Source organism: Neomonachus schauinslandi, chromosome 11 (assembly GCF_002201575.2).
Source record: "Neomonachus schauinslandi chromosome 11, ASM220157v2, whole genome shotgun sequence".
NCBI classification, from domain to species: domain Eukaryota; kingdom Metazoa; phylum Chordata; class Mammalia; order Carnivora; family Phocidae; genus Neomonachus; species Neomonachus schauinslandi.
In genome coordinates this window covers 5651918-5678139 of record NC_058413.1, presented here as the reverse complement: position 1 = coordinate 5678139, position 26222 = coordinate 5651918, and the positions used below count along the sequence as shown (strand labels likewise).

The window sequence follows — 26222 nt, the reverse complement described above, 5'->3', positions numbered from 1 at the left end:
TGTAGCCATTTTTATGTGTAATTCGGTAGCGTTAACATATATTCACGGTGTTGTTCAACCAATCTCCGGAACGTTGTCATCTTGCAGGACTGAAGTGCTATGGCCGTTCCTCCCCAACCCCTCAACCACCGCGTTACCTTCTGTCTCTGTGAGTCTGACTATTCTAGGCTGCAGCCGTCCTGTTTCTTTCTTTCTTTTTTAATTTAACAAAGTTTTCTTTTTCAGGATGTACCGTTGGTGGGATCTGTGAGCGCATCCTCACCAGCAGCGGGGGCATCTCCACCCTTGGTGTTACTGGTGTAAATGACTCAAGCTCTGGGCTTCGAAACTAGTTTAATAAGTCCTTTACTAAGGAGATCCTGAAGGGCTGCCCTGGCCAGGGGACCTCAAATCTTCTCTCAGAGACAACAGCTGGGGTTCTACGCTTAGAGAACTTTTTTTTTTTTTTTAGATTTCATTTATTTATTTGACAGAGAGAGGGGGAACAAACAGGGGAAGCAGCAGGCAGAGGGAGAGGGAGAAGCAGGCTCCCCACTGAGCAGGGAGCCCGATGTGGGGCTCGATCCCAGGACCCCAGGATCACGACCTGAGCCGAAGGCAGACGCCCAACCATCTGAGCCACCCAGGCGCCCCTACGCTTAGAGAACTTAAAGAGTTTGTCATACGTAGCTTTGTTGCACAAGACCAGGTCATTGAGCGTGCCCCGAACCATGCCTTTGGACCGTTTCTTTTTGGCCTTGCCCCCAGATCTGCTCACTAGGTCTTTGTCTTTCTTGGCTGACTTTCCTGCATCTCTCTTCTTCTTGTCCTTGGGAGGCATCGTGAAGCTCGGAGATCAGCGGCCCCACTTACAGCCTCACTAAGATGTCGGACAAAAAATGGAGCTGTCCTGTTTCTTAAAGGCCCATCTCTGTTTTGCTGTTGAGCCATCTGTTCTCGGTGTCAACAGAATGAATTTGGATATCCTGGGCTGCAGGAGTTCAGGGGAGGCCAAGTGCTTCAGGGGTAGGGAGATCAGGGAAGGCTGCCTGGAAGAGGAGAAGGAGCAGGAGGAAGAGACCTGTACCCCTTGCCCTAGAAGGTAGAGAGAGGCAGTGGTGACGCTGACTCAAGGATGCTTGTCCCCTGTGGCCTGCCCTTTGGTTTATGATGGCCACCTCAGCAGTACCAACCTTTGCCCCCAAGTAAGTTCCCATCACATGAGTGGAGACTCCAGGCCATCTCAGAAGCCACTGGCTTGTCGAGGACCTGTAGCAGTCCTGTGTTCGCAGCCTCGAGAACCATGAGGACAGGCCCACGCAGCCAGTCCCTACGAGGACCACGGCCCACCTACGGCAAACTCCAGGAGCCCTGGGGGAAGCCTCTAGAGAGCCGACTGCGCCGGGCGCTGAGCCTCAGACAGGGGCATGAGGAGTCCAGGCCCTCAATCGGAGGCCCAGAAAGGCTGGACATGCCTGGTCAGGAGTGGCTGCCAGGGGGCCCGGAGGACACGGAGCAACTGATCCAAGCCCAGCGAGGAGACAGCTGGCGGTGGCTGAAGCAGTATCAACAGGTTTGGCTGAAGGTTGATGGATGGACGGGGGAGGATGGGCACTCCACCGAGAGGGACCCATGGCTGCAAAGGTTCAGAGGTAGAAACATATGGGGCCAAGGACCAAGAAGACAGCAGAGCTGTCTGGAGACGGGTCTGGAAAGAGAGGTATCCAGGCACCATATTTGCAAGGGCCCGAAAGGCATTTGGGATTTACCCCACAGGCACTGGGGAGTCACGGAAAGCTTTAGAGCGGGCTGGTGATATGGCCAGAGCTGTTTTAAAATGATTCATCTGGCAATGTGTTGGATGGGCGGATTTCGCTGGAGGCAAGGAGATCAGCCAATAAAACTTCCCCGGCGTTACATCTTGTGTTCCTCTGCCCCAGGAAAGGGGGCATCCTGACCCCCTTGGTGGGAGCTGCTGGCTCCTGGCCAGGCCTCCTTATTCTAGGAGAAAAGGGGCTCCTGTCTCTGGGGTCTACCACCACCTCGTGGCTATGGCTGGAACAACACTGAAGCCCACCGCACAGTTGTGAGATCAGGACCCTGATCTCCCCCCTCCCCTGTCTTCCAGCAGGTGAGGAGAAGGTGGAAGAGCTTTGTCTCCAGCTTCCCTGGTGTGACCCTGAGCCGGCCGGCCTCCCCACAGCCCCCTCTGGGCACCACCAGCTAAGGATGTTGGAAGTGGTGTTGGCCCCTGCTGCACCCAGATGGACTGGCCATGCCTGCTGACCTACCTCTTCGCGGCCCCCTGGACACCCCTGCATGGACTGCTCCTGCATTCCTTACATGGTGCCCCGAGGCCTCTGCCACCAGCTCACCCGAGGGTCCTGTGATTGCCCCTCGGCCCTGGTCCTCCACTCCAAGGCTGGCTTGCCACAAAGACCCCAAAAGGGCTGAGAAGAAGGGGGCTCAGTTCTGTTTCCTGGTGGATTCTGCCCTCTGGGCATGGGGGCACCCCTGGACAGTGACATGTGTGAGGGCCTTAGAAACCTGCCTAGAAGTAAGGGTATTGAGAGCATGGGCCCCACACAAGACCAGTCATGAACTTCCAGGACAGAGCTCAGTGAAGCCAGACCGATGGCTGAGGGGCTCTCGCACATTGCCTGCCCACCACCCCCCTGCCATGCCCCACCTGCCAGCAGCTAGTGGTGGGCAAGGCTTGGGTCTCCCTCCCTGACAGCAAGCCCCCCAGGGGCAAGGACTGAGTCAGGGAGGTCGTCAGTACCAGAGCTCTGTGGCTGAAAGGCCCAGGCCTGTATATGGTCACTTGTATCCTCACAGTGTCGCAGTGAAGGAAGCAGGGGAAGCCTTCCCTCCCTGTGTGACAGAGGTGGAAACTGAGGCCCAGAGCGAGGAAGGAATTACCGTCTTTGGGACCCCTGGCCCCACCCCCACCCAGCTCCCAACCTTCCGGCTGAACACAGGAATAAAGATTGCTGAGCTGAAGTAAACTATTTGCCTAGTGATTAACTTGCCTCAGGGCGGGGGGGGGGGGGGGGGGAAGGCTTGGCTCAGAATTTGCCAGAATGGTGGAGCAGGGGCACCAGGGGCAGGTCCCCCATGGGTCCCCAGGAGGCTGGGTCTTTCCTGCCACTTCTCTTGACCTCACTCCCCAGAGGAATTGCCACCTCCCCCTGTGCTGACCTCCAGCCAGCTTTGGGGGACTTGCTTTACCTTTGTGCTCACTCTGAGGCAGGGCTCACTCTGAAGCCCAGAAAGAGCAAGGGGCTCGTCCAAGTCCACACAGAAGGGAGGGTCTTACCCCAAAGAGCCTGAGCTCTTTAAGAGATGCTGGTACTTCTTGTGGGGCCCCTGAGGCTCTCTTGGCTCAAGCAGACCCAAGGTCAAAGGTGAGGGGGCAGCTGCAAGCATCCTAGTGCAAGGTCTGTCCTGGGATGGTGGGGAGACCTGAGGGTCCAACCAGACAGAAAGGGGGGTTCCCTGTTTCCACAGAGCCCAGAAGTGTGGCAGGGCCACTGAGGAACAAGAGGGCTCCTGTGGAAATCTTGCCCCAGACAAATCACTGGGATCAGAGACTGGGGTGACTGGCTTGGAAGCTGGACTCTGAGAGCTGACCAGAAGCTTCCAGCCCAACTAGTCACAAACTTTAGATGCCCGCTGCTCTCCCACCTTCTGCAGTAGCCCCTGGGGTGCCTCTGGGGAGCCCCAGGACTCCAGGAAGCATAGTTTGAGTCCATAGCTCTGGCAAACCCTCTGGATGTCTAGAGGACAAAACTGAGGCCCAGAATGGGGAGGTGTCCTCGTTGCCCTCCAGGTCTCTGCCCTCGAGGCTCATCCTGGCCTCTGTGTCCCCAGGGACTTTCTAGCCCAACTCCTTGCTGTTCTCCTACTTGTCATGCTCTGTGACCAGTTTGTCCAGTTATGAACTTTTGTCATCCACAAAACAGAAGGTTCCATGGGGACCTGGCCTGCTCACCACTAGGACCCCAGTGCCTGGCTCAGAGCCCAGCCCATACTAGGTACTCAGTAAGCTGTTGTTGAATGAATGAGGTACTGGCCCAAGGTCACCCAGTAAGCTGATGGCTGGGTGGGCCTATAGCTCATGGGTTTGGGGGCTCCCACTCAGGCAGAATAGTTCAACCTCAGCCTCATCAGCAACCCCGTCATCAAGGAGCATATATTTGGGCCCCTCGGCTGAGGCCTTCACCAAAACACACACACACACTCTGATAGGTTGTTTCCAAAGATGGCTGCAACCCCCCATCCCATGGTGCATGCATGTCCTCTTGAATTGTGTCTTTGCCACACCTCCCATCCAGAGCGGTATTCTATTTTCCCTCCCCTTGAATCTGGGTGGGTCCTGTGACCAGCTTGGACTAACTGAATGCGGTAGAAATAATGATCTGGGACTTCTGAGCTTGGGCCTTAAAAGGCCTTGCAGCTTCTGTTTCTGGCCTCTTGGAGGCCAGCTACCATGTGAAGGAGTCCAGGTGACCCTGCCCTGAAAGTGGCCCCTAAATAGATACATCATATTCTCATCCCCAGAACCTGTGAATTTTGCCTGCTATGGAAAAAAGATCTTTACAGATACAATTAAATTAAGGACCAGGGCACCTGGGTGCCTCAGTCGGTTAAGCGTCTGCCTTGGGCTCAGGTCATGATCCTGGGGTCCTGGGATTGAGCCCCACGTCAGGCTCCTTGTTCAGCAGGGAGCCTGCTTCTCCCTCTCCCTCTGCCCCCTGCTCATGCTCTCTCTTTCTGTCTCAAATAAATAAATACAATCTTTATCTCAAATAAATAAATACAATCTTTAAAAAATTAAGGATAGGGCGCCTGGGTGGCTCAGTCATTAAGCGTCTGCCTTCGGCTCAGGTCATGATCCCAGGGTCCTGGGATCGAGTCCCGCATCGGGCTCCCTGCTCGGCGGGAAGCCTGCTTCTCCCTCTCCCACTCCCCCTACTTGTGTTCCTGCTCTCGCGGTCTCTGTCTCTGTCAAATAAATAAATAAAATCTTTAAAAAATAAAATTAAGGATCTTGGGATGAGGAATCATCTTGGATTATCAGGGTGGGAGGGGCCTAACTCCAACAAGAAGCTCTCTTAAAGAGATGCACAAAGGAAAAGACGCAGAGGTTGAGGCCATGGGAAGGCGGAGGCAGAGAGTGGAGTGATGTGACCGACCACAAGCCCAGGAAGCCTAGGGTCGCCCGCAGCCACCGGTGGCCACCAGCAGAATCAGGAAGGATCTTCCCCTGGAGCCTCCAGCACCTCAATCTCAGACTTCTGGCCTCCAGCCCCATGAGACAAGACATTCCTGTTGCTTTAAGCCACAGAATCCGGGGAATAGTTACAGGAGCCCCAGGAAACTAACACAGTGTTTGTGTGATTCTGCCTGGCAGAGACTGGCCAGCTGTTCAAACCCGGATGTGCCGGCTAGGTGACATTTCCCAGACTTCTTTGCACTCTGGTGTGGCTGTGTGGCCAAGCTCTGGTCAGTAGAGTATGAAAGGAAGTGACATGCACGCCCCCCCCAGACCCCACCGCTAAGCCTCCCCGCCCAGCCCTCAATGCTTCCCTCTTCGCTCACAAGCCTGCACAGTGCAGAGGACCCAAGGGGGCTTTAAGGCTAGGGGATGACTGTGGCACAGAAACAGAGCTCCCTGTCACCCATCTCGACTGTGACAAGGCTGCAAAATAGGCCTTCGTTGTGTGAAGCCTCTGATTTGGGGTCCACTCGTGACAGCCACAAGTCTATCCCAGCTATTTCATGTCAGCTCTGTGTGGTTCCTTTGGGACTGGAAACTTCCAGAAGGCGGGACAATTCTCTTTTCGCTCACTGTGAACAGCTCACCTTGGACAGTGTCTGCCTCCTTGTAGGTGCTCAGGAAATCGTTGAAGTGCTAAGTTGTCTGCAGCCGAAGAGTAGGAGTTAGCCAGGCTGAGGGAGGGAATAAGTGTTCCAGGTAGAGGGAGAGGCATGGGAAGCCCAGAGAAGACACGGTGCATCTGGGAGGTGCAAACCATTTGAATGGTCTACGACAGGACAAATGTCCCTGGCTCAGGCTCTGGACATACGTGTCACCAACGGTCCCCCTCCCCACCTCCCTGCCTCCCCAGCTGTGCCCTCCTCGGGCCTTGCTATCTTGGTTTTTCCTGCACATGAAGACTTCACTCTCCTGGGGTGGGCAGGCCACCGGGAAGGCCCCTGAGCCTCCAGCCAGGCTCTGTGACTGCCACTCACACACTCATGCCCCTGGGACCTCAGTTTCCTCATCTGTCAGAGAGAGAGGATAACCTTGCCTTGTCAGCTTCTGGGGGTGGGGTGAGGTGACAGGAGAAGGCCTGGGTACCACACCGAGCTGGGCCAGAGCCACAGCAGAGGCTTGGGTTCAAACAAGGTGAGAGGGAGGGGGTGTAAGGCTGCTTCTGGGCAGGCCAGCTCCTGAGCCAGCTAGCAAGCTGACCTCAGAGGACATTGCCGACCTCATGGGTCTAAGTGGGAGGCGGTGGCTCCCCTTGGAGGCCTCCCTGATGTGTGTGGCAGGGGTGACCTGTGTGGAGAGATGACCCTGTCAGCACAGAAGCTCCAGGCTCTCGAAGGGCTCCACCCTCAGGTCCGCCTGTGCCCAAAGGTCACATAGAGCAGAGCAGGCTTCGTGCCTTTGCGTTCTGTTCCTGCTGCCCACGAGGGCAGAGCCTCCCAGGCCTCTCCTATGCCATGGGGGCTCAGAGCCAGGAGCTGGAGGGGCCTGGGACCCTTCAACCTGCCCCTGCCCCTCTGTGCATGTTTCCAGAACCGGAGAGCTCACTGTTTATCAAGCCCTGCTCTTTCCATGGGACCTCTGCCCTCGAGCTCACAGTCCTGCTTGAGAGGGAGACAGAGAGGCAGACAGACAGATGACTAGCTGTTCTGTTTCGATGCAGAATGGGGTAGGAGCTCACAAGGCAGATCAAGCAGGAGGCCCTGATTCCTGAGCCAGTGGGAAACTCTGGGCTTGGTGGGACATCTTTCCCCAGCTTCCTGCAGCTTGCAACCATGCCGGATGGGAGGAGGCCGCCAGCAGGTGGGGGAAAACATCCTGCAGGGGAAATGGGGCCACTTGGTTGCCGTCATGGGGAAGGCAACAAGGCAAGCGGGGAACACTGCATCCCCAAGCACCTCTCAGAGTAAGGACAGTGAATTCAGCTGGAAGGGTACTCGGAGACCAACGGTTCCAGGCCATTCATTTCACAGACGAGGAAGCTAAGGTCCCACAGCAAGCCAGAACTCTCCACCCACCCTGTGCGCCCAAAGCCCCTTTCCTCGGGGACAGGGTGGGCCACAAACTCAAAATGTCCAGGTAGTCAGAGGGGGCCAGGCTGGGCCCGAGCCTGAGCGTCAAAGCTGGGGCCCCAGCCCCTACCCTGCAACTAACTTGTGGAGGGATTTTGGGCCAATGATTACCCTCCGCTGTAAAATGGAAATTTTGATCTCTGCGTCTCCCTGGGCTGAAGGGCACATCAAGTGCCAAGTGTGCAAAAGCTTTGCAAATTGGGGCGTGCCGTGTCCTGAGAAGGAACACCGTTGCCGCCCCCTCCTTACCACCTTCATCATCAGGCAGGAGAGCAACGTATTTAAAAGCTCTATAGCCAAATGCCCGAGTTAGGGCCCTGGCTCCGCCACTAACTAGCTGGGTGAACCTGGGCAAGGCGCTCACCCCGCTCTCTGCCTCAGTCTCCGCGTCTGTTCAATAAATACAAAACCGGTCTCTCCTCACAGGGTTGTTGTATTTCCCAAGTTAACACATGCAAAGCACTTAGAGCATTTGGTACTCGGTTCTTAGCAGCCAGTTCCAGAAGCTTCACTTAATGTGACCCCAGGTGGGTCCCTTCTCTGAGCCTCAGCAGCCTCCTCTGGGAAATGGGGGTGCTAATAATAGCATCAGACTAGAGGCATCTTGGGGATGAGATGGGCCAAGGCACACAGGCACTGAGCCCGGGGCCAGCGCACAGAAGCGCCCGTTCAATGAGAACCTGGCGCTCAGAGCCCAGTGTGTCCTCAGCTCACCTTGGCCTGGCTGGGCCTTGGCAGGGCCGTGGGCATCAGGATCCAGGGAAGTGGGCCCAGCCACAGACCAGACAGCTGCCTTGGGGCCTCCCAGGACGCAGTCTCTCCTCTAGTGCCAAGGCAGGAACGGGCGTGGGAGGGAGGCCTCTTCTCCCCCTGCGCTGTGGTTGTCACTGAACCGCCCTGCCCCACCCCCACGAGACCCCATCTCCCTTCTCTGAGCTCCAGACACAAGCAGTCAGTTCAGCCAACACTCAGAGCCCTGCTCCGGTGAAGACTTCAGACGGGATGACATGCACGGCCCCTGAATCCACCACGGTGACAGCCACGGAAATGAACCCGCATTCCAGGAGCTGGCTCAGGGAGCAGGTGTGCCCGGAGATGGGTCCTTGGAGGGCGGGCATCGGAGAAGGCTTCCTGAGCAGCGGACAGCAGTGCAAGTGCGCTTCTCCACAGTGGAAGGGTTGGGAAGGGCGTGCCAGGCAGAGGGAAGGGCGCGGGGATGTGGCCCAGCTGGAGTGTTGGGAGATTCAGGCACACCTCAGTTTTCCTGGGGAACAAGTGGGAGCGGGGGAGGTGAGGACAGATCCACAAGGGACAAGGCACAAAGGACCAGGGACACCACTTCACCTGGGGAGCCGTCACAGGGTTTTCAGTAGCTGAGGAAGAGGGATAGCTTAAAGATTCCCTGTGACCACTCCAGCCCAGAGGATGGTGGGGACCCTCTGGGCGGAGTGCAGGTGGACTGTTTCCACTTTGCAAATGAGGGTTTTGAGGCCCCGGTGGAGAGGCGGGCTTGAATGGGTCACACCCAGTGAGATGAGCCAGGCTGAGCGCCCTGTACTCCACACCAGGTCCCCACCATGTGCGTGGCACAGGTCCACCTTCTGTCTTCTTTCCTCTGCTGGGTTCCACCACCCCAGTGGGGAGCTCCCAGAGGGCGGGGTGCTTGGCCCTCCCCTTCCCAGGGCCAGCTTCAACCCTGACAGCTGGGGGTGGATGGGTTGGTGAGGACGGGCGCCAAGGAGGCTGGCCACGGGTCTGGGCCCCTGCTTCTGCCCTCGGCGCTGGACACCCTCTCAATCTTTCCACACCCTCCTCCTACTTCTGTCCTCGCCTCCACCCTGGAGCCAAGCAACCCACCTCTCCACCTTTGCTCACACGGCTGCTGCCTCCTGGAACGCACACCGTGACTAGTCAGTGTGCTTATGTTAAATGTCCATAGACCAGGGATGGCTGGAAGGCTAGAATCCAAAGCTGTTCCCAATGTCTGCCACTTCACCTGCCACAGCAGAAGGGCCCTGGGGACGGGTGTAAACATTCCACGGGGAGGTAAAGTGAGCTGAGCCTGCACAGTGGGAGTGGTCCCAGAGGACACTCCTCCTGGTCAGACTTCCAAGTTGCTCCACAACGGAGACTCCATTCCTGGAATGGGGGCTGGGGCAGCCTGTTCCCAAGCAAGGATCCTGGATCTTCAGAGACATCGAGTAGGGGGTTTGGTTGGTTGGCTCAAGGGGCTCAGTTACCCATTTGCTCACTAGTTGTGTGACCTCTGGGAAGTCTTTCATCTTTTCTGGGTTGTACTTTTTTTTAATCTGGAAAATGAAAGGATTGGATGGTTTTCCAGGTACAGCTCTTTCTATTTCAATTAACAAGAAATTCAACCTAAACTAACTTGAGGAAGAAAAGAATATATTGGTGTACCTAACTGAAAAATTTAGACACAGACTAACTTCAGGTATAGCTTGATCAGGGGCTCAAACCCTATCCCTAGGACCTGTGTTATCTCCCTCTCCCTCTCTCCATCTTTCTCTTAGATTCATTCTCTTCATGGTCTCCTCATGGATCTGCAGCAGCTCCCAGCCCTTATACCCAGAAACACAAAGGGAAAGAATGCTTATCTCTGTCCACGGGCTCATCTCTGAACCAGTCACTATGGCAGGTAATGCAAGGCTCTAACTGGTCAGGTCTGAGTTGTCTTTCCTGGAATCACATGGGACAAGATGGATTCTCCAACTAAAATATAAAGCTCTTACAGGAAATAGTCAATTGCCCAAGGTCACACAACTCCCCCCTCTCCATGTCACACAGCCCCCCTTCAACATGTCCCAAACTGTCTTCCCAGTCATCTGGTCCAGGCTGCCAACTCCAAGCTTTCCATTGGAGGACCAGAAAGCTCAATGGTCAGCATATCTGTCAGGGTCCTCCAGAGAAACAGAACCAGTGTGAGACATATATAAATATGGATTTATTATAAAAATTGTTTCATTATAGAGGTTAAGTCTGCAGTGCGCCAACTGCAGACCCAGCAAAGCTGATAGTGTAAGTCCCAGTCCAAGTCTGGATCTAAGTCCAAAGGCTAGAAGAAATTGATATTCCAGCTCAGAGACAGTTGGGTAGAGAGAGTGAATTCTTTTTTTTTTTTCTTTATTAAAGATTTTATTTATTTGACAGAGAGAGCACAAGCAGAAGGAGAGAGAGGGAGAAGCAGGCTCCCTGCTGAGCAAGGAGTCTGATGTGGGACTCGATCCCAGGACCCTGGGATCATGACCCGGGCTGAAGGCAGCTGCTTAACCGACTGAGCCACCCAGGCGTCCCGAGAGAGTGAATTCTGCCTCACTCCACGTTTTGTTCTTTTCATGCCTTCAACTGATTAGATGAGACCCACCCACATTGGGGAGAGCAATCTGCTATACTCAGTCTACCAGTTCAAATGTTAATCTCATCCAGAAGCGTCCTCACTCTCCATATGCCACTTCCACCAGCTAATCTTGTTGGCCTCATCTTCAAAATTCATCCAAATTCTGAGAACTTGCCCTCCCTTTTAGTACCATAGCCCAGGGCTAAGCCACCATCCCCTCTCATTAGGACCATGTCCACAGTTTCCTATCTGGTGGCCCTCTTCCAACTTGACCCTCTGCCATCTACTTTCCACATTTGTCCAGGGTTATGCCTCTAGAGCTAAAGTCAAATCCAGGCACTCTTCTGAAAACTCAGAAATGACTTCCCTGCTCATACACAGCAAATCCCACGGCATACACAACCCAACACTATCTGGCTACTTTTCCAACCTCATCAGGAGGCCTTCCCTCCTACACCTTGCCCCTCAGCTCCAATCACAATGACCTTGTTGTTCCTTAAGCATATTGATACACTATCCCACCTCAGGGCCTTTGCACTTACTATACCCTCCACCTGCAATGTTTTCTTGCAATACCTGCCTCACTTCTCTGCAATGTCTGCTCATTAATTGACTTATCACAGAGGAATTCCCTGACTTTTCTATCTAAAACAGTTCCTCCCATCCCATCCTTCCTCTCTGCACCTTACCCACTCATTCTGGTCAACATATGTTCGTATTCTTATTCTCTCTGCCACCAGAATGTCAACTTTATGAGTCAGGAACTTGATTTGCTTTGTGACCTGCTGTATCCCCAATACCTTATGCATAGTAGGTGCTCAATTAATAGTTGTTGATGGTTTTAGTGATGATTTTTTGGATTTGACACCAAAAGCAAAAATAAACAAGTGGGACTATGTCAACTAAAAAGCTTCTGCACAGCAAGGAAACCATTAATAAAATGAAAATGGAATGGGAAAAAATATATGTAACCCCTTATCAGAGGTTAATAACCAAAATGCATACAGAACTCATGCAGCTCAATAGCAAAAACACGATCTGATTAAAAAATGGGCAAAGGATCTGAATCAACATTTTCCCAAAGAAGACACACAGATGGCCAAGAGGTACAAGAAAAGCTGCAGGATGTCACCCGTCATCAGGGAAATGCAAGTCAAAACCACAATGAGATGTCACCTCACACCTGTTAGAATGGCCATTAACAAAAAGACAAGAAATAACAAGTGATGGCAAGGATGTAGAGAAAAGGGGGCCCATCACTCTACCCAGCCTCAGAGTCATTAGCGGGGGTCTTCTCTGGATCCCACTTCTCTGGGTGGGTGGTAAATCATCTTTGGCTATTAATAATATGCTCCCTTTCAACCACACCCCAAGTTTGTGCTAACGAGGAGACATTTGGAAGGCGGGGGCAGGCTTGATACCAGAGGAACCAGCCCTGTGATTAGAGGGTTGGAATTTTCAGTCTCACCTCTGGACCTCTGGGGAGGGGAGAGGGGCTGGAGATTGAGTTCAATCACCAATGGCCAATGATTTAATCAATCATCCTATGTAATGGAACCTCCATAAACATTCTAAACAATGGGATTCAGGGAACTTCCTGGCTGGTGAACACATCAAGGCACTGGGAGGGGTGGTTCTCCTGGAGAGAGCCTAGAAGCTCCACATCCTTTCCACATTCTTTGCCTCATGCTTCTCTTCCATTTGGTTGTTCATCTGTATCCTTTATCATATCTTTTATAATAAACTGGAAAACAGTGTTTCCCTGAGTTCTATGAGCCTTTCTAGCAAACTACTGAACTTGAGGAGGAGGTCTGGGAACCCCTGATTTATAGCCAGTTGGTCAGAAGCAGGTGACAACCTGTGACTTATCACTGGCTTCTAAAGGGGAGACAATCTATACAATGGAATATTAATCAGCCATCAGAAAGGATGAATACCCAACTTTTACATCAACCTGCATGGGACTGGAGGAGATTATGCTAAATGAAATAAGTCAAGCAGAGAAAGTCAATTATCATATGGTTTCACTTATTTGTGGAACATAAGGAATAGCATGGAGGACACTAGGAGAAGGAAGGGAAAAATGAGGGAGGGGGAAATTGGAGGGAGAGACGAACCATGAGAGACTATGGACTCCGAGAAACAAACAGGATTTTAGAGGGGAGGGGGGAGGGGAGATTGGTTAGCCCGGTGATGGGTATTAAGGAGGGCACATACTGCATGGGGCACTGGGTGTTATACGAAAACAATGGATTATGGATCACCACATCAAAAACTAATGATGTATTGTATGGTGACTAACATAACATAATAAAATTAAAAAAATAAAATAAAATAAAAAATAAAGGGGAGACAATCTTGTGGGACCCAGCCCTTTGCCTGTGGGGTCTGTGCTAAATCCAAATGGTTAGTCTGAGAACCAAATTGTAGGGCACCTAGTTGGTATCTAAAGAGTTGGAGAATTATTTTTTTAAGATTTTATTTATTTATTTGACAGAGTACGAGAGAGAGAGAGAGCATGAGGGGGGAGGCAGAGGGAGAAGCAGACTCCCCACTGAGTAGGGAGCCCAACACAGGGCTCAATCCCAGGACCCTGGGACCATGACCTGAGCCAAAGGCAGATGCTTAACTGACTGAGCCACCCAGGTGCCCCAAATTGTTTAATGTGAGGGAAAACCCACACGTTTGGTGTCAGAAATATTGTGAATATAGAAAGAAACAGTTCTTCTCTTAGATGGCTATGAAAGAGAGTTCTCAGGAGATAACAAGTGAAAGCATTTGGAGTGAAGGGGCATAACGCTTGCAGCCCATTCTCAAATAATGTGTATACAGGTATATATATATGTACGTATGAATGACAAAATCAGTGTGGCAAAGATTGGTAAATCAAGGGGAAGGTACACCAACCATCCTTGCAACTTTCCACAGCTTTGAAATTTTTCCAAAATAAGAATTTTTACAAATAAAGCAATACCACACCATCGCAAAAGGGGAGGCAATCGGACGGTATACGTCTCCTGACAGAAGAAACAGTACCACCTATGAAACAATCTTGCCAAAAAAAAAAAAGTCGAGCCTGCTTCTTCTGAAACTTCTATATCCCCAACTCCCAATTTACAAGATCCCCCCCCCCCCCCCCCGGGGGACAGAGAAACATGTTACATTACACCACAGAGCTGCAATCAGCGAAATCCAGGCTATGGTGATCCCTACAGGACAGACTGCCAAGCTTTTTTTCAACAAATTAGCTGCAAAGAAAACAAGAGAGATGCAGGGGAACTCTACAGTAAAAGAAACCTAATATGTTAGCCAATCACAGTGTATTAACCTTATTTGGATACTAACTCAAACTATTTTTTTTTTTAAAGGAAATTCTTTAGGAAGTATCTGGCACTTGGAGTGTTGACCAGACATTTGATGGTACTATAGAACTATTCCTTTTGCGGGGGGGGGGGGGGGGTGTGAAAATTATACTATTATATTAATGAAAAACTCCTCATCCTTTAGATGATCCTTGCCTTTCGTGGATGAAATGATGCACCGTCTGGGATTTGCATTAAAGGTGAGGGACAGCGATGGGAATGCAGATAAAGTAAGATCAGCCCTGAACTGAAGCAACGGGTGGAGACTGCCTGATTTTATGTTCACAATTCTCCACAACCAAGAGCTTTGGCAAAGCAATCCTCTCGGTCAGTGGCGACCGGGTGGAGGCAGCTCACATACCTACAAGAGCTGTGCAGCCCAGTTCAGTCCCTGGGATATGAGGCTGGGGTGCTGGGTGCGGGAGACAGCCCTGGAAGAGGACCCACAAAGCGCTCTGTCTGATGACAAAGACGGTGTCCAGGACGACTGTGAAGAATTTGTTCCCGATCGTTCTGTAAATGTGAAGCGTAGATGACGCACGCAAGCCGGTTGTGGCCGTGAGCTACTACCGCTGTTACCATTGCTGCTGGTGGGCGTGAAGATGCCCCACAGGGCAGGTCTCCGCACAGCAGAGGACACGTACTGTCCTGAGGAGGACTTGAAACCCAGAACCTGACCCCGGGAGGGGCAGGAGCCGGGCGGGATGTTTGACGTTCCAGCCAGGCCCGGCGGAGGTGGGAAGGAACACTTATCTCCTTATATTTGGAAATCTGTGGGCAGTGTTTATTTGCTGGGAAGTCTGGGTCCCTTCCCCAGCTGGTGCTAGAAGCCGCAGCGGCCAAAGGACACGCACTAGGGGTGGCTCACGAGTGGGCGGCTTGGGGTGGCGCTGAGGGCAGGGCTGCTGGCCGAGGATTAGCTGCTGACTCATTGGGGTCAGAGGTGGTGGCCTGGCCGTGGGGGGACGTGGGCGAAGCCACCAACTTGCTGGGTGGGCTCAGATAAGCGCCCTCTCTCTGGCCCTTGGTTTCTACATTTAAGCAGTTCTGTTCAGGGGCGCCTGGCTGGCTCTGTCGGAAGAGCGTGCGACTCTTGATCTCCGGTTCGTGAGTTCGAGCCCCACGTTGGGTGTAGAGATTACTAAAAATAAATAAACTTAAAAAAAAAAAAAAAGCAGTTATGTCCAGTGTCAGACAGACCCAGGTATGAATCCTGACTTTGCCGCTAGCTGGCTCTGGTGTGGCTAACGGCAGGCAGACTCCACTTTCTCTCCACAAAATGGAGACAAGAAAGGGACCAACATTACGGGTGGTCCTCAGGGGTCAGTGAGGCAAGTGTGGAAGTTCTTAGCATGGGGTTTGATGCTCCAGGGGCACTCACTACATCAGACCTGGTGGTGTCCCCTTGATGAAGGTCCTTCCAGCTCCAAAGAGACCACACATGTAAATCTTCCATATGAAAAGACACTGTAAAAAAAAAAAAAAAAAGGACACTAGAAACACAGGAGACAGAGGAATAAAGGAGTAACTTAACAGTGAAAAACCTGCCAAATACTGCTTCAGTGAGGTCAACATCAACGATGATAAGCGATATAACAAACATGGCACTTTATCTCCGTGGTCTTCCCCCCAAAGCCCACGGATCCTACCTAATCATGAGGAAACGAACTGAGAGACATTCTACAAAATACTAACCATTTGCTCTCAAAACTGCCTAGGTCATTAAACACACACATACATGTACGCACGCGTGAGGAAAGCCTTAGGAACTGTCACAGTCAAGAGGAACCTGACTAAGGGGCACCTGGATGGCTCAGTCGGTTAAGCATCTGACTCCTGATTTTGGCTCAGGTCATGATCTCAGGGTCCAGGGATTGAGCCCCGCATTAGGCTCTGAGCTCAGTGTGGAGTCTGCTTGAGGTTCTCTCTCTCCCACTCCCTCTGCACACACCCCCTGCTCTCTCTCCCTCTCTCTTTCTCTCTCTCTAAAATAAATAAGTAACTCTTTAAAAAAGAAAGAAAGAGGAGCATAAGAAGGCAAGGGGACTAAAGGTAATATGGCATCCTGGATGGATTCTGGGGCAGAAGGACATAGCTTAGAAAGGAAGGAAATCTGAAAAAGGTTGGACTTTTAGTTAATAATAATGTGTAAATATTGGCTAATTAATTGTGACAGTCATGCCATACTAATTCGCATTAAGGTGTTAATAGAGAAACCTGGGTGTGGAGTATGTGGGAATTCTCTGTTCGACATTCGCACATTCTCTGTAAGCCTAAAATTATTCTACGTTAAAAAGTATCAAAAGAGAGGGGTGCCTGAGTGTCTCAGTTGGTTAAGCATCTGTCTTCGGCTCAGGTCATGATCCCAGAGTCCTGGGATCCAGCCCCGCATTGGGCTCTCTGCTCAGCGGGGAGCCTGCTTTGCCCTCTCCCTCTGCCTCTCTCCCTGCTTGTATTCTCGCTCTTTCTCTCTCTCTGTCAAATAAATAAATAAATAAAATCTTAAAAAAAAAAAAGAGTATCAAAAGAGGAAAAAAGAAAAGAGACAGCGTGGGAGAAAATACGTAAATATCTAAAACAAGGACAAGGTCTGTGGCCAGAATACACAGGAGCTCCTGTACACAGGCAAAGGAAGGAAACGGGAAAATTCACAGAAGAGGAGAGAAACAGGTCAGTACTCACGTGAAGATGCCCTACGACAGATACAGATTAAAACAACAAGGAACCACCACCTTCTCACCTGATGAGAAACCAATGGTGTCCGGTCTTGATGAGGGCACAAGGACAAAGTCAGTGTCTGCAGGAGTGTAATCTCTGGTGTAATCTCTGGAGGAGGCAATTTGGCTGTAAATTTTTAAAATAAATATGCTTGTGCCTGGTGTGTTTGTTGCAGCATTATTAGTAATAACCCAAACTAGAAACAGCTTTGGCCCATCAATAGAAGACTATGATGCTCCCATAAAATAAAATACTCTGGGCGCCTGGGTGGCTCAGTTGGTTAAGCGACTGCCTTCGGCTCAGGTCATGATCCCGGAGTCCTGGGATCGAGTCCCGCATCGGGCTCCCGGCTCGGCGGGGAGCCTGCTTTTCCCTCTGACCGTATCCCCTCTCATGCTGTTTCTCTCTCTCTCAAATAAATAAATAAAATCTTAAAAAAATAAAAATAAAAAATAAATAAATAAATAAAATACTCTGCAATAGAGCAAAAGCATGAGGTCAGCCTTTGGCACAAATAGTGTAATACTCACAGTTAACATTGTAGCATTCCTCCTGTGGGCTAGCCTCTCCCTCGGTGTAATTTTCACAACTCTGTGAGTTCATCGCTATTATTATTCCCATTTTGCAGATGAGAAAATTGAGTCACAGAGATTAAGTAACTTTCCCAAGGTTGCACACGTAGTAAATAACAGAGTGGGGATTTGAACCCGGCAAGCTGGCTTGAAACAGCAAAAATAACAGAAAAAAAAAAAAAATGTGGACACACAAATCTGGGTGCCTATATGTATATGCAAATGCATAAACAAACACCTGATAAATGTGCTCTCCTTTAGAGGGTGTCCCACAGGACCAGCCAAGAGGGTCCTTGGCTTCACACAGGATAGAAATCAAATGGGAGCTGAGAGGAAGTGAGAGCAGAGTTTATCGAAGACATAGAGTGCACACAGAGACAGAGATCTGGGAGACTTGGAAAGGAAGTAAGAGTGAGTCTCCTCTTGGCTCGGGGCCTCGGTTATTAAGGATTGTGGTCTGGTGCATGCGTCTTCTCAGGCATCCAGGAGCAAAGATAGGTGTTTACGTGTCCCCCATAAGTCACTTAGGCCCTGGAGCTAGGGGTCTCAGTGGGTCAGTGGTCTTGGAAAACATTCATGACAACCCCGCCCAGTCACTCCTTAGATGTTATCTGTGGTGCAGGAAGACTCCAAAGACATCATTAAACCCTTGACCTCTACAAGGAGGACACACATTATCTGTTCTACAATGCTGCATGAGGCAGGAAGTAGGGAGAGCAAGAACAGAAGCAGGAAAAGGAGCAAAAAAAGCAATTTTTCATGGGGTCTGCTTAGTTTCCTTATCTCAGCTGCGCTGGTTTTCAAAGTGCAGGGAATTTTCTTCCTTGAGCTAAGGTCAAAAATAGAAGCCAAACTTTCTCCAAGACTATAAAATCTAAGTGTAAATGGAAAGTGCCCAATACTAAATTAGCACTATTAGGATTTTGCTGTCATTGAGCAGAACTGTGGGCAGAGGAAGCTGAGCTCAGTTATTACAGAGTTAGAGATTCTGGTGTTTCATACCAAATCTCATGTTTCAAATCTTAAATGACAGCCATTTGTTTGATGTTTGGTACATTGATAGAGCTTCTGTAATTTAAGAAAAAAATTTAATGTATTTCTTAAAGACTATCCTGACTGCAAGTCAAAAGCAAAAAGGACAAAGGCCATGAGTTTATCTGGGGTCTTTGGCAGCTCTAGTTTTGTTGTTGTTGTTTTATGATTTATTTATTTTGAGAGAGAGAGTGCGTGGGGTGGGGGCAGGGGCAGAGGGAGAGGAGGAGAGATAATCTCAAGCAGAACCCCCCCACTGAGCTCAGAGCCCAACGTGGCACTCTAGCCCACGAACCTGAGGTCACGACCTGAGCCAAAATCAAGAGTCAGACACTTAACCAACTGAGCCACCCAGGCGCCTCAAGGCAGCTCCATTTTTTTTTTTTTAGGTTTTATTTATTTATTTGTCAGAGAGAGAGAGCGAGCACACAAGCAGGGGGAATGGCAGGCAGAGGGAGAAGCAGACTCCCCACTGAGCAGGGAGCCCAGTGAGGGACTCCATCCCAGGACCCAGGGATCATGACCTGAGCCGAAGGCAGAAGCTTAACCAACCGAGCCACCCAGGCGTCCCGGCAGCTCTAATTTTTTAAAGCCAAATGATTAAGAACCCAAGGGATTCTTCTCCCATTTGGCCTAGAAGTGGCCGGCTTCCTCTCTGTCCCTGCAGACGGTCCTCATTGCACAACTGGATACAATCAGAAGGGGATCAAAGGTGACAAGACTAAGCCCCACCTTCAAAGAGCACCTTACCGTTTCTTGTGTGCACTCTGCATCAGGGTGAAGATGGTGACAAGAGCCGCTACCGTGGTAAAGACACCAGTGGGCCCAACAGGCACAAAATTGGCCACTGTGTGGGGTGTCCCGACTGGGTGGGGACCGGCAGTGCAGGCGGTGAAAGAATCCACCCAAGGCAGAACTAAAGAGATAGAAGTTTATTGAATATGCTGCAGGCAGGACAGCAAAGGGGAGACTGCCACACGTGGTGGGGACAGGCCACAGTTACAGGGCGGAGTGAGGGAGTATGGGGATGTAGGGAATTTTCCCTTTTTTGGTAACTGTGCCTGGTTGTCAGTAGCCCATTGATCAGTTAGGGCCTATGGCTTAATGCACCTGTTTGCATTCAGCTCCGTGGTCACTGTGGGCCTTTGCTCCATTCAAGTTTCCATTGCTCAAGCCTGTTGCCTAAAAGCAGCCTCTACAATAGGGTTTGGTGGGAGCTCTAACAGGGTCAGTTAAGACACACAGGAGGGAACTCTGAGGCCAGTCATGGGGGCAATGACAGGTGGGCAGAAACAGCATGCAGGATGAGGATGGGTCATGGCAAGTCCTGAAGATGGAGTACGAGTTTGGCAGGCATGGAAAACACCAGCCAGACAGCCCCCAAAGTCTCTGAAGGGTGTGAGTGCTCTTTACCCTGGAGGGCTGTGTCAGACAAAGTCGGGGTAGACTGGGTTGAACAGGGTGCTGCCCAGGGTGAAGAAGCCAAAGCAAGATGAACCATGACCCAGAGTGAAAACCAGAGGTCAACGCCAAGGGCCAATGCCGCCTGGTAGATCCAAGGGGGCAGGCATGAGTCTGTGCACGAGATGTGAGCACAGGGGCCAGGAACCTAGAAGGTTGGTGTTATGGGCTGGATTGTGTCCTCTCCAAATTTGTATGTTGAAGCCTTAAGCCCCACTGTGACTGTATTTGGAGACTGGGCCTTTGGGGAAGTAATTAAGGTTAAATGAGGTTGTAAGGGTGGGGCCCTCATCAGATAGAACTGGTTTCCTTATAGTAGGAAAAGACACCAGAGAGCACTTTCTCTCTCCAGGGGACATTTTGAGGTAAAAGGCTGCGTGAGGACAAAGTGGAAAGTGGCCGTCTACAAGTCAGGAAGAGAGGTCTCACCAGAAACGGACTTTGCCAGCACCCTTGATCTTGGACTTCTGACCTCATAACTACAAGAAAACCAGTTACTGTTGTGAAAGCCGCCCAGTCTATGGTATTTTGTTATGGCAGCCTAAGCACACTAAGACGGTCAGGTTGGAAAGAAGATCTCAAGGTGAGGCAAGGAGAGGAGAAGACCTGGCTACCTAATTTGTAGGGCTTTAGCAAAATGTAAACGCTGACTCTTTTTTTTCAAAAATTATTGTGAACGTCAAGGCGGCAACAGCAGAACATTAAACCATGCACAGGCTGTGCACCCACGAAGACAGGCATGACGACGGGTTAGGGTGGAGACCTTGAACTAACACACGCACGGGTGAGGGGTCTGTCCGTGCCGCAGGCTCGGGTTCTCCTGTGGCCTTGCGCGCAAAGACCAGCACACACAACCAATTCAGAAAGAGAGCAGAAGAAGGCGGTTGGACTTTACACTGCGTTGCACAGGAAGCGCAGTAAGCACACGCAGAGAGATTAATTCTGCAGGAAGCGTGAGCGTGAGAAATGAGCACGCAGGCGGCACGGACACCTTTTGCGTGACGTCAACATTCCCTCCTGCGCAGCCCAGTGTGGACCACGTGACAGCACTACCGGCCACACTGGATTGGAGCAGGGCCGATCACCTGATCCACGCCAGCCAATCAGAGCTCTCTCCAGAGAAGGGGGCGCAGGTTGGGATTCCAGATGACGTTAACCCGGGAGCTTGGGGTGGCCTTTCTCCCTGGTGAGGGGGCTGCAGAGAAGCAAGAAGGGGGCAGAGCCATAGAGGGAAGCCATTAGGGCTCGTGACGGTCTCCCTATCCCTGATCCTTCTCATTTATGGACATCTGTCTGCATTGGCAGGGCGCCTTGAGACGCAGCATGTGTTTGAGACATTCCCGTCTTCTGCTTCAGCGAGCTTGAGTGGGTTTCTTGTTACTTGCTGGGGTGGGACAAGGCTTCCCAGAGGAGGGGGCGTGAGCCAGGTTTCCAGGGATGAGCAGGAAATAGGAAGTGGATGACATGGTGTGAGAGTGGGGTGGTGGGTGCTCTGCCGAGAGCTTCCTTCACACTCCCTCAGGTTTGCTATTTTTACCCAGAGCGCTCTCAGTTCTCAAGTGAGAGGCAATAATAAGAGGGAGAAGGAAGAATAGATTTATTAAAAGACTGGATTTGAATCAAAGGGTTTCTCTTCATCTCTGAGGGGGAACATTTCCTTTCTGATCCTCAAGAAGTCCCTCTTCGTTTGATTTTTTTTCCTGTGGGTCCTTTTAGTCATCTGTTCATTCATCAACTCATTCTTCCTCCACCTGTTTTTCCTTCTTCTTCCTTTGCTATTACTACCACTACTACTCGTTAGTCATTTGTTTGAATCCCACCTCTGCTACCTGCTAGTGTTTGCTCTTGGTCGCATTTCTTCTTTCTCCCCCAGCGAGCACCGTGGGGTCTGATATAGGAACTTTCATCATAGGAGTGTTGGGGGGCTTAAATGAGTCAAACTCGGTACAAACACTGAGAACTGCCTGCCACTAAAAGCCTTCATAATTGTGGGTTCTTGATTTTTTAATATTTTTTTGAATATTTTATTTATTTGTCCTAAAGAGAGAGAGCACTACAGGGGGAGCGGCAGAGGGAGAGAGAGAAGCGGGCTCCCCATTGAGCAGGGAGCCAGATGCAGGACTCGATCCCAGGACCCTGGGATCATGACCTGAGCCAAAGACAAGACACTTAACCAACTGAGCCTCCCAGGCGTCCCATTGATTTTTAAAAATATTGACAAAGCATCTGCTGCATGCTGGGCCGAAAGGATTGAGAGATGTCTGAGAAATTGTACCTGCTCTCCAGCTGGCCAGCATCCTGTAGAGACAGGCACAGAAAGAAAGACTTTCGGGGCCCCTGCGTGCCTTGGACAATTAAGCCTCGGACTCTGATTTCGGTTCAGGTCATGATCTCAGGGTCATGACATGGAACCCCGTGTCAGGCTCCATGCTGGGCGTGGAGCCTGCTTAAGATTCTCTCTCCCCCTCTCCCTCTGCACCTCCCCCCTCAAAAAAAAAAAAAAAAAGAAAGAAAGACAAACGAAAGACTTTCATTACAGACTTTATATGTTGATATGCTAAAAGGAAACCCAGGGTACTGTGGGCAAGGAGAATGACTGACCTGTTGGAACAGTTATGAAAGGCATTGCAGGAGAGGATTTTGAAGGATGAAGAGGAGTTTTACATGGAGAGAAGCAGATAAAAGGCATTCTAGGCAAAAGGAATTGCGTTGAGCAAAAACCCGGAGGCAAGAAAGGCTTGGTATGTTGGGGGAATAGTTAGTAAGGCGTCTGGCTGAAGCTTAAAATGTGTGGCCCTGAGGGACAGGGAGGGCTAGACAAGAAGCTGAAGATACAGGTGAGAAAATACCACAAAAATATCTGCCCTGATTTCTGGCTTCCCAAGACATTAAGAGAAAATATTTTGCCACCTCCCAGGCTAGAAAAAGAAAAAGCAGAGTCTTAAGAATTACCCAGAGGAATCTTCAGTCATTCATTTCTCCCCTTTGGAAGCATCCAGGCCAACTCTATCCCAGGGGCCCTCGATGGGGAGGGTGTGGCATGATTTCTGGAGTTAGCCACCTTGCCGAAGTCCAGGTTCCACCTCTGTCGTGCTGGGTCCTAAGGGGTGGGTAGGACAGATGAGAGCCAAGAGGGGTGTCAAAGTCTAGACTGTAGGCATCATGATGTAGCTGGAGGTGTGCAGTGCCAACCACCCCCCCAACCCGAGGTCCCCTAGCCCCCTTCCTGCGCTCATGCCCTTCATCTTGCCAGGACTGTTTTGGCTCTCTGTTAACTGCTTGCTCGGCACCCTGCTGCTGACACTTGCCACCACCTCCAAATGCTTTTTGTGCCTTACATCCTGCTCGTGCCTACAAGGCCCTGACACCCCTCCCTGGGCATTCTGGGGAAGGGTTACCTCAGCTGTGGCTCAGAGTCTGGGGAGAAGTTAGGAGGTGCATTCCTGTGGTTCTTTTGCCCTATTTTAACAAGGGCTTTTGGCAACGGTTGCCACACTTTTTTGGTCTTACCCCCAAACGTGCTGAGCCAAGGGAATTCCAGGCCTGGGGAAGTAGGGAAAGGATTTGGGGGCCAGGGTCATTTAAGCTTTTCCTAAGGCCCCACGTTCTCCTTCTCCTGAAGGCCTCATCCCACAACACATCACACAAAATGTGTCCACATGTTATAGTAAAGAGGATTGATTCTTTTTATTTATTTATTTATTTATTTTTTAATTTTAATTTTTATTTTTTAAAGATTTTATTTATTTATTTGACAGAGAAAGACACAGCGAGAGAGGGAACACAAGCAGGGGGAGTGGGAGAGGGAGAAGCAGACTCCCTGCCGAGCAGGAAGCCCGATGCGGGACTCGATCCCGGGACTCCAGGATCATGACCTGAGCCGAAGGCAGTCACTTAACCAACTGAGCCACCCAGGCGCCCAAAGAGGATTGATTCTTAATCACACTATGTTATGGTACAGTTTACTAGTTGACAAAATATTTGTACATCATCAAATATTAACTTTGATTTTCTTTTCTTAGTTGGAAGGCAATAATTTTCCCGGGTGTCCATGTTGTAGGCCCTTGCAAACTGGGTTGGAAGCACTGGGCTGTCTTTGAAGAGCCTCCCACAGAGATCCTCCAACCCCTCCGCCCTCTGGTAGCCTCCTGCTCTGAACCCCCCAGATCCCCCATCATAATTCCACCCTTTGTAACGAACCTCCTGCGAAATCAACATTCTCGTTAGGTATGAGGGACTGGTCTCCCAGTCTAGCCCAGGCACACAGCAGGTGCTTAATAAATGGGCCTTGACTCCCTTCTCATGAAACTGTTCCTCTTCCAGCAGGGCCTGGAGATGGAGAGAGTCTGAGCCTGCGGGACAGAACTGACCCCGTGTCCCACCCTTCCTGGGAGCTGCAACCCATCTCACAGTTCCTTACAGCAAGCCTGTAAGAAAGGATGAGGAGTGCCCATTGTACATATGGGAAAACTGAGGTTATTAGGTGGGGTCCCTAGTGGCAAGGCAGAGGGAGCCCCAGCTGCTCGTTGCGTCAGCAGCCAGACTAACAGTAGAGACAAAGACTCAGAGTCGGTCTGTGGTCAGGAGAGCACAGGCCAGGGGTCAGGGGCAGGAGAAGGCAGGGGGAGGCCCAGGCCCTGGGAAGGAGGCCCCAGGGCTGGGTAGGTCAGCAGGCTGGAGCCTTGGAACTGAAGCCCGGGTGTCTGTGCCGGGTGGCAGAAACTCCAGATCTGCCCCTCACCCACTTAGCCCTCTCATCCCAGCTAAAAAAGATTCCTTTGGATGTGCATTTAAGGCCTTGAGATAAAGTCCAGATTAACTGGAACCCACAAGACCCTGCTTGGCCCCTCTCCTCCTCCACAGCCCCATCTTGCTCCATTCCCCTCCGAAAGTAAATTTCATTCCCTCAATACATATTTACTAGGCACCTCCCAGGTGCTGGAGATGCAGGGCTGATCAGGTCAGTCCCCCTTCCTGCTTTCATCGAACATATGGCCCATTTTCCTCTGATTGGAATGCCTTCTCCCACCCCCTTTGCCTAGCCAATGCCTGGTCATCTTTCGGCTCTTAGCTTAAAGCTCACCTCCTCCAGGAAGCCCTCTGGGAAGCCCTTCCCCCTCAGATTGAGCGAGCCACACTCCTTTGTGCTCCCACCATGCTCTAGACTCCTTCATCACATTGTCTTGTACCTGCTTGGTTACAAGTTAGCCTCCTCTATCAGACTGTGAGCTTCAATAGGGTAGAGTCTGTCTCATTCGTGGGCCCTCAGACCCACCTTTGTCTAAAAATGCAGGTACTTAAAAATGCCAGCAGGTGAACGGGGCAAAAGAGCCTTGAAATCAGCACCGGATCCGGTTTCCCCATTGGCCTTGAAGTGGTAATAAGAGCCATCTCTCACAGAGCCACACTCCAGATTCTCACTGGTCTAAGGAGGCAGTTCGAGTTACTTTGCAGTTTGTGCAAACTGAGGCATAGAGAAGGTAAGAAACTTATCCAAGCTCACGAAGTGACTCTGGCGCTCTTAACCACACCTGCTGCCTCTGAGGGTTGTGGAGAAGGTTCGCAGATGTCAGGTACTTAGCGCGAAGTAGGCACATGCTGAAAAGGGGCCGCAGTGGCTGTTCCCCCAGGAGAGGGGACTCTTGGGGCAGAAGTTGGGGCTCTGCGGTCCGGGAGAGTCAGCCTTTCTTTTGGGAGGTGGGAGCAAGAATCTACCTGTTATTCCTGAGTTCTGGGCCTTGAGGGATGGCATCCATGTCTTCACAGGTGATGGGCTATAGAGTCTGGCAGGAAAGGGGGTGTGGGTGGCTTGAGCCAGAGTAATTCAGGGTAATCGAGTCGCTGAGCGGGGAGGTAAAAGGGGCCCAGCTGGGCAACGTGTAGGGTCTTCGGATGGAAAGAGGCCCTTAGGGACCAGCTGTCACAAGCCATACCCCGTGCTGAGATCTGTGCCAGGCACCCATGTTTACGCTCTCCTTTGATGGGGAGCTCAATACCTCTCGGGGATGCTTTCGATTTGGGAGACTCTGACCATGAGAAAGTTCTTGTTTGTGCTGAGTTTAACCCTCTGCTTCCCAAAGCTTCTTCTGACAGGTGGTGCTCCATCTTGAGATCCTTAATTACCTCAGCAAAGACCTGATTTCTAAATAAGGTTACATTCAAAGCTACTGGGGGTTAGGACTCAGACATATCTTTGTGGGGGGCACAATTCATCCAGCTACACCACCCCACTAGCCTAGGAGCATTCAGGGATCAGGAACAATATCTCCTTCACCTCTCCATCCCCATAGAAAATGCTTGTTGGGAGAACATTATTGACTGACTCAGTGAGAATCCAAACAGTGTGCCCAGAGTAGATGCCGGGGGGGGGGGGGGGGGGGGGGGGGGGGGGGG

The 26222-nt window shown here is 51.1% G+C and overlaps 1 protein-coding gene and 1 pseudogene across 1 annotated transcript; one reads left to right on the top strand and one right to left on the bottom strand.

Annotated features, from left to right (window-relative positions):
* Window positions 1–221: 221 nt before the first annotated feature.
* On the bottom strand, window positions 222–820 carry LOC110576202 (annotated as a pseudogene).
* Window positions 821–978: 158 nt separating this feature from the next.
* Window positions 979–2712, top strand: C11H11orf86 (chromosome 11 C11orf86 homolog). The gene is made up of 2 exons (XM_021685096.1): window positions 979–1552; window positions 2108–2712. Exons 1-2 carry the CDS (start codon window positions 1283–1285, stop codon window positions 2204–2206), a joined length of 369 nt encoding a protein of 122 aa, XP_021540771.1. The 5' UTR covers window positions 979–1282; the 3' UTR covers window positions 2207–2712.
* Window positions 2713–26222: the final 23510 nt, after the last annotated feature.

Excerpts from the sequence above, each read along its gene's own strand:
- C11H11orf86 (XM_021685096.1), top strand. The coding sequence starts at position 1,283 with ATGAGGACAGGCCCACGCAGCCAGTCCCTACGAGGACCACGGCCCACC. Across the intron at positions 1,553-2,107 it reads GGCTGAAGCAGTATCAACAG|CAGGTGAGGAGAAGGTGGAA; the intron begins GTTTGGCTGAAG and ends CCTGTCTTCCAG.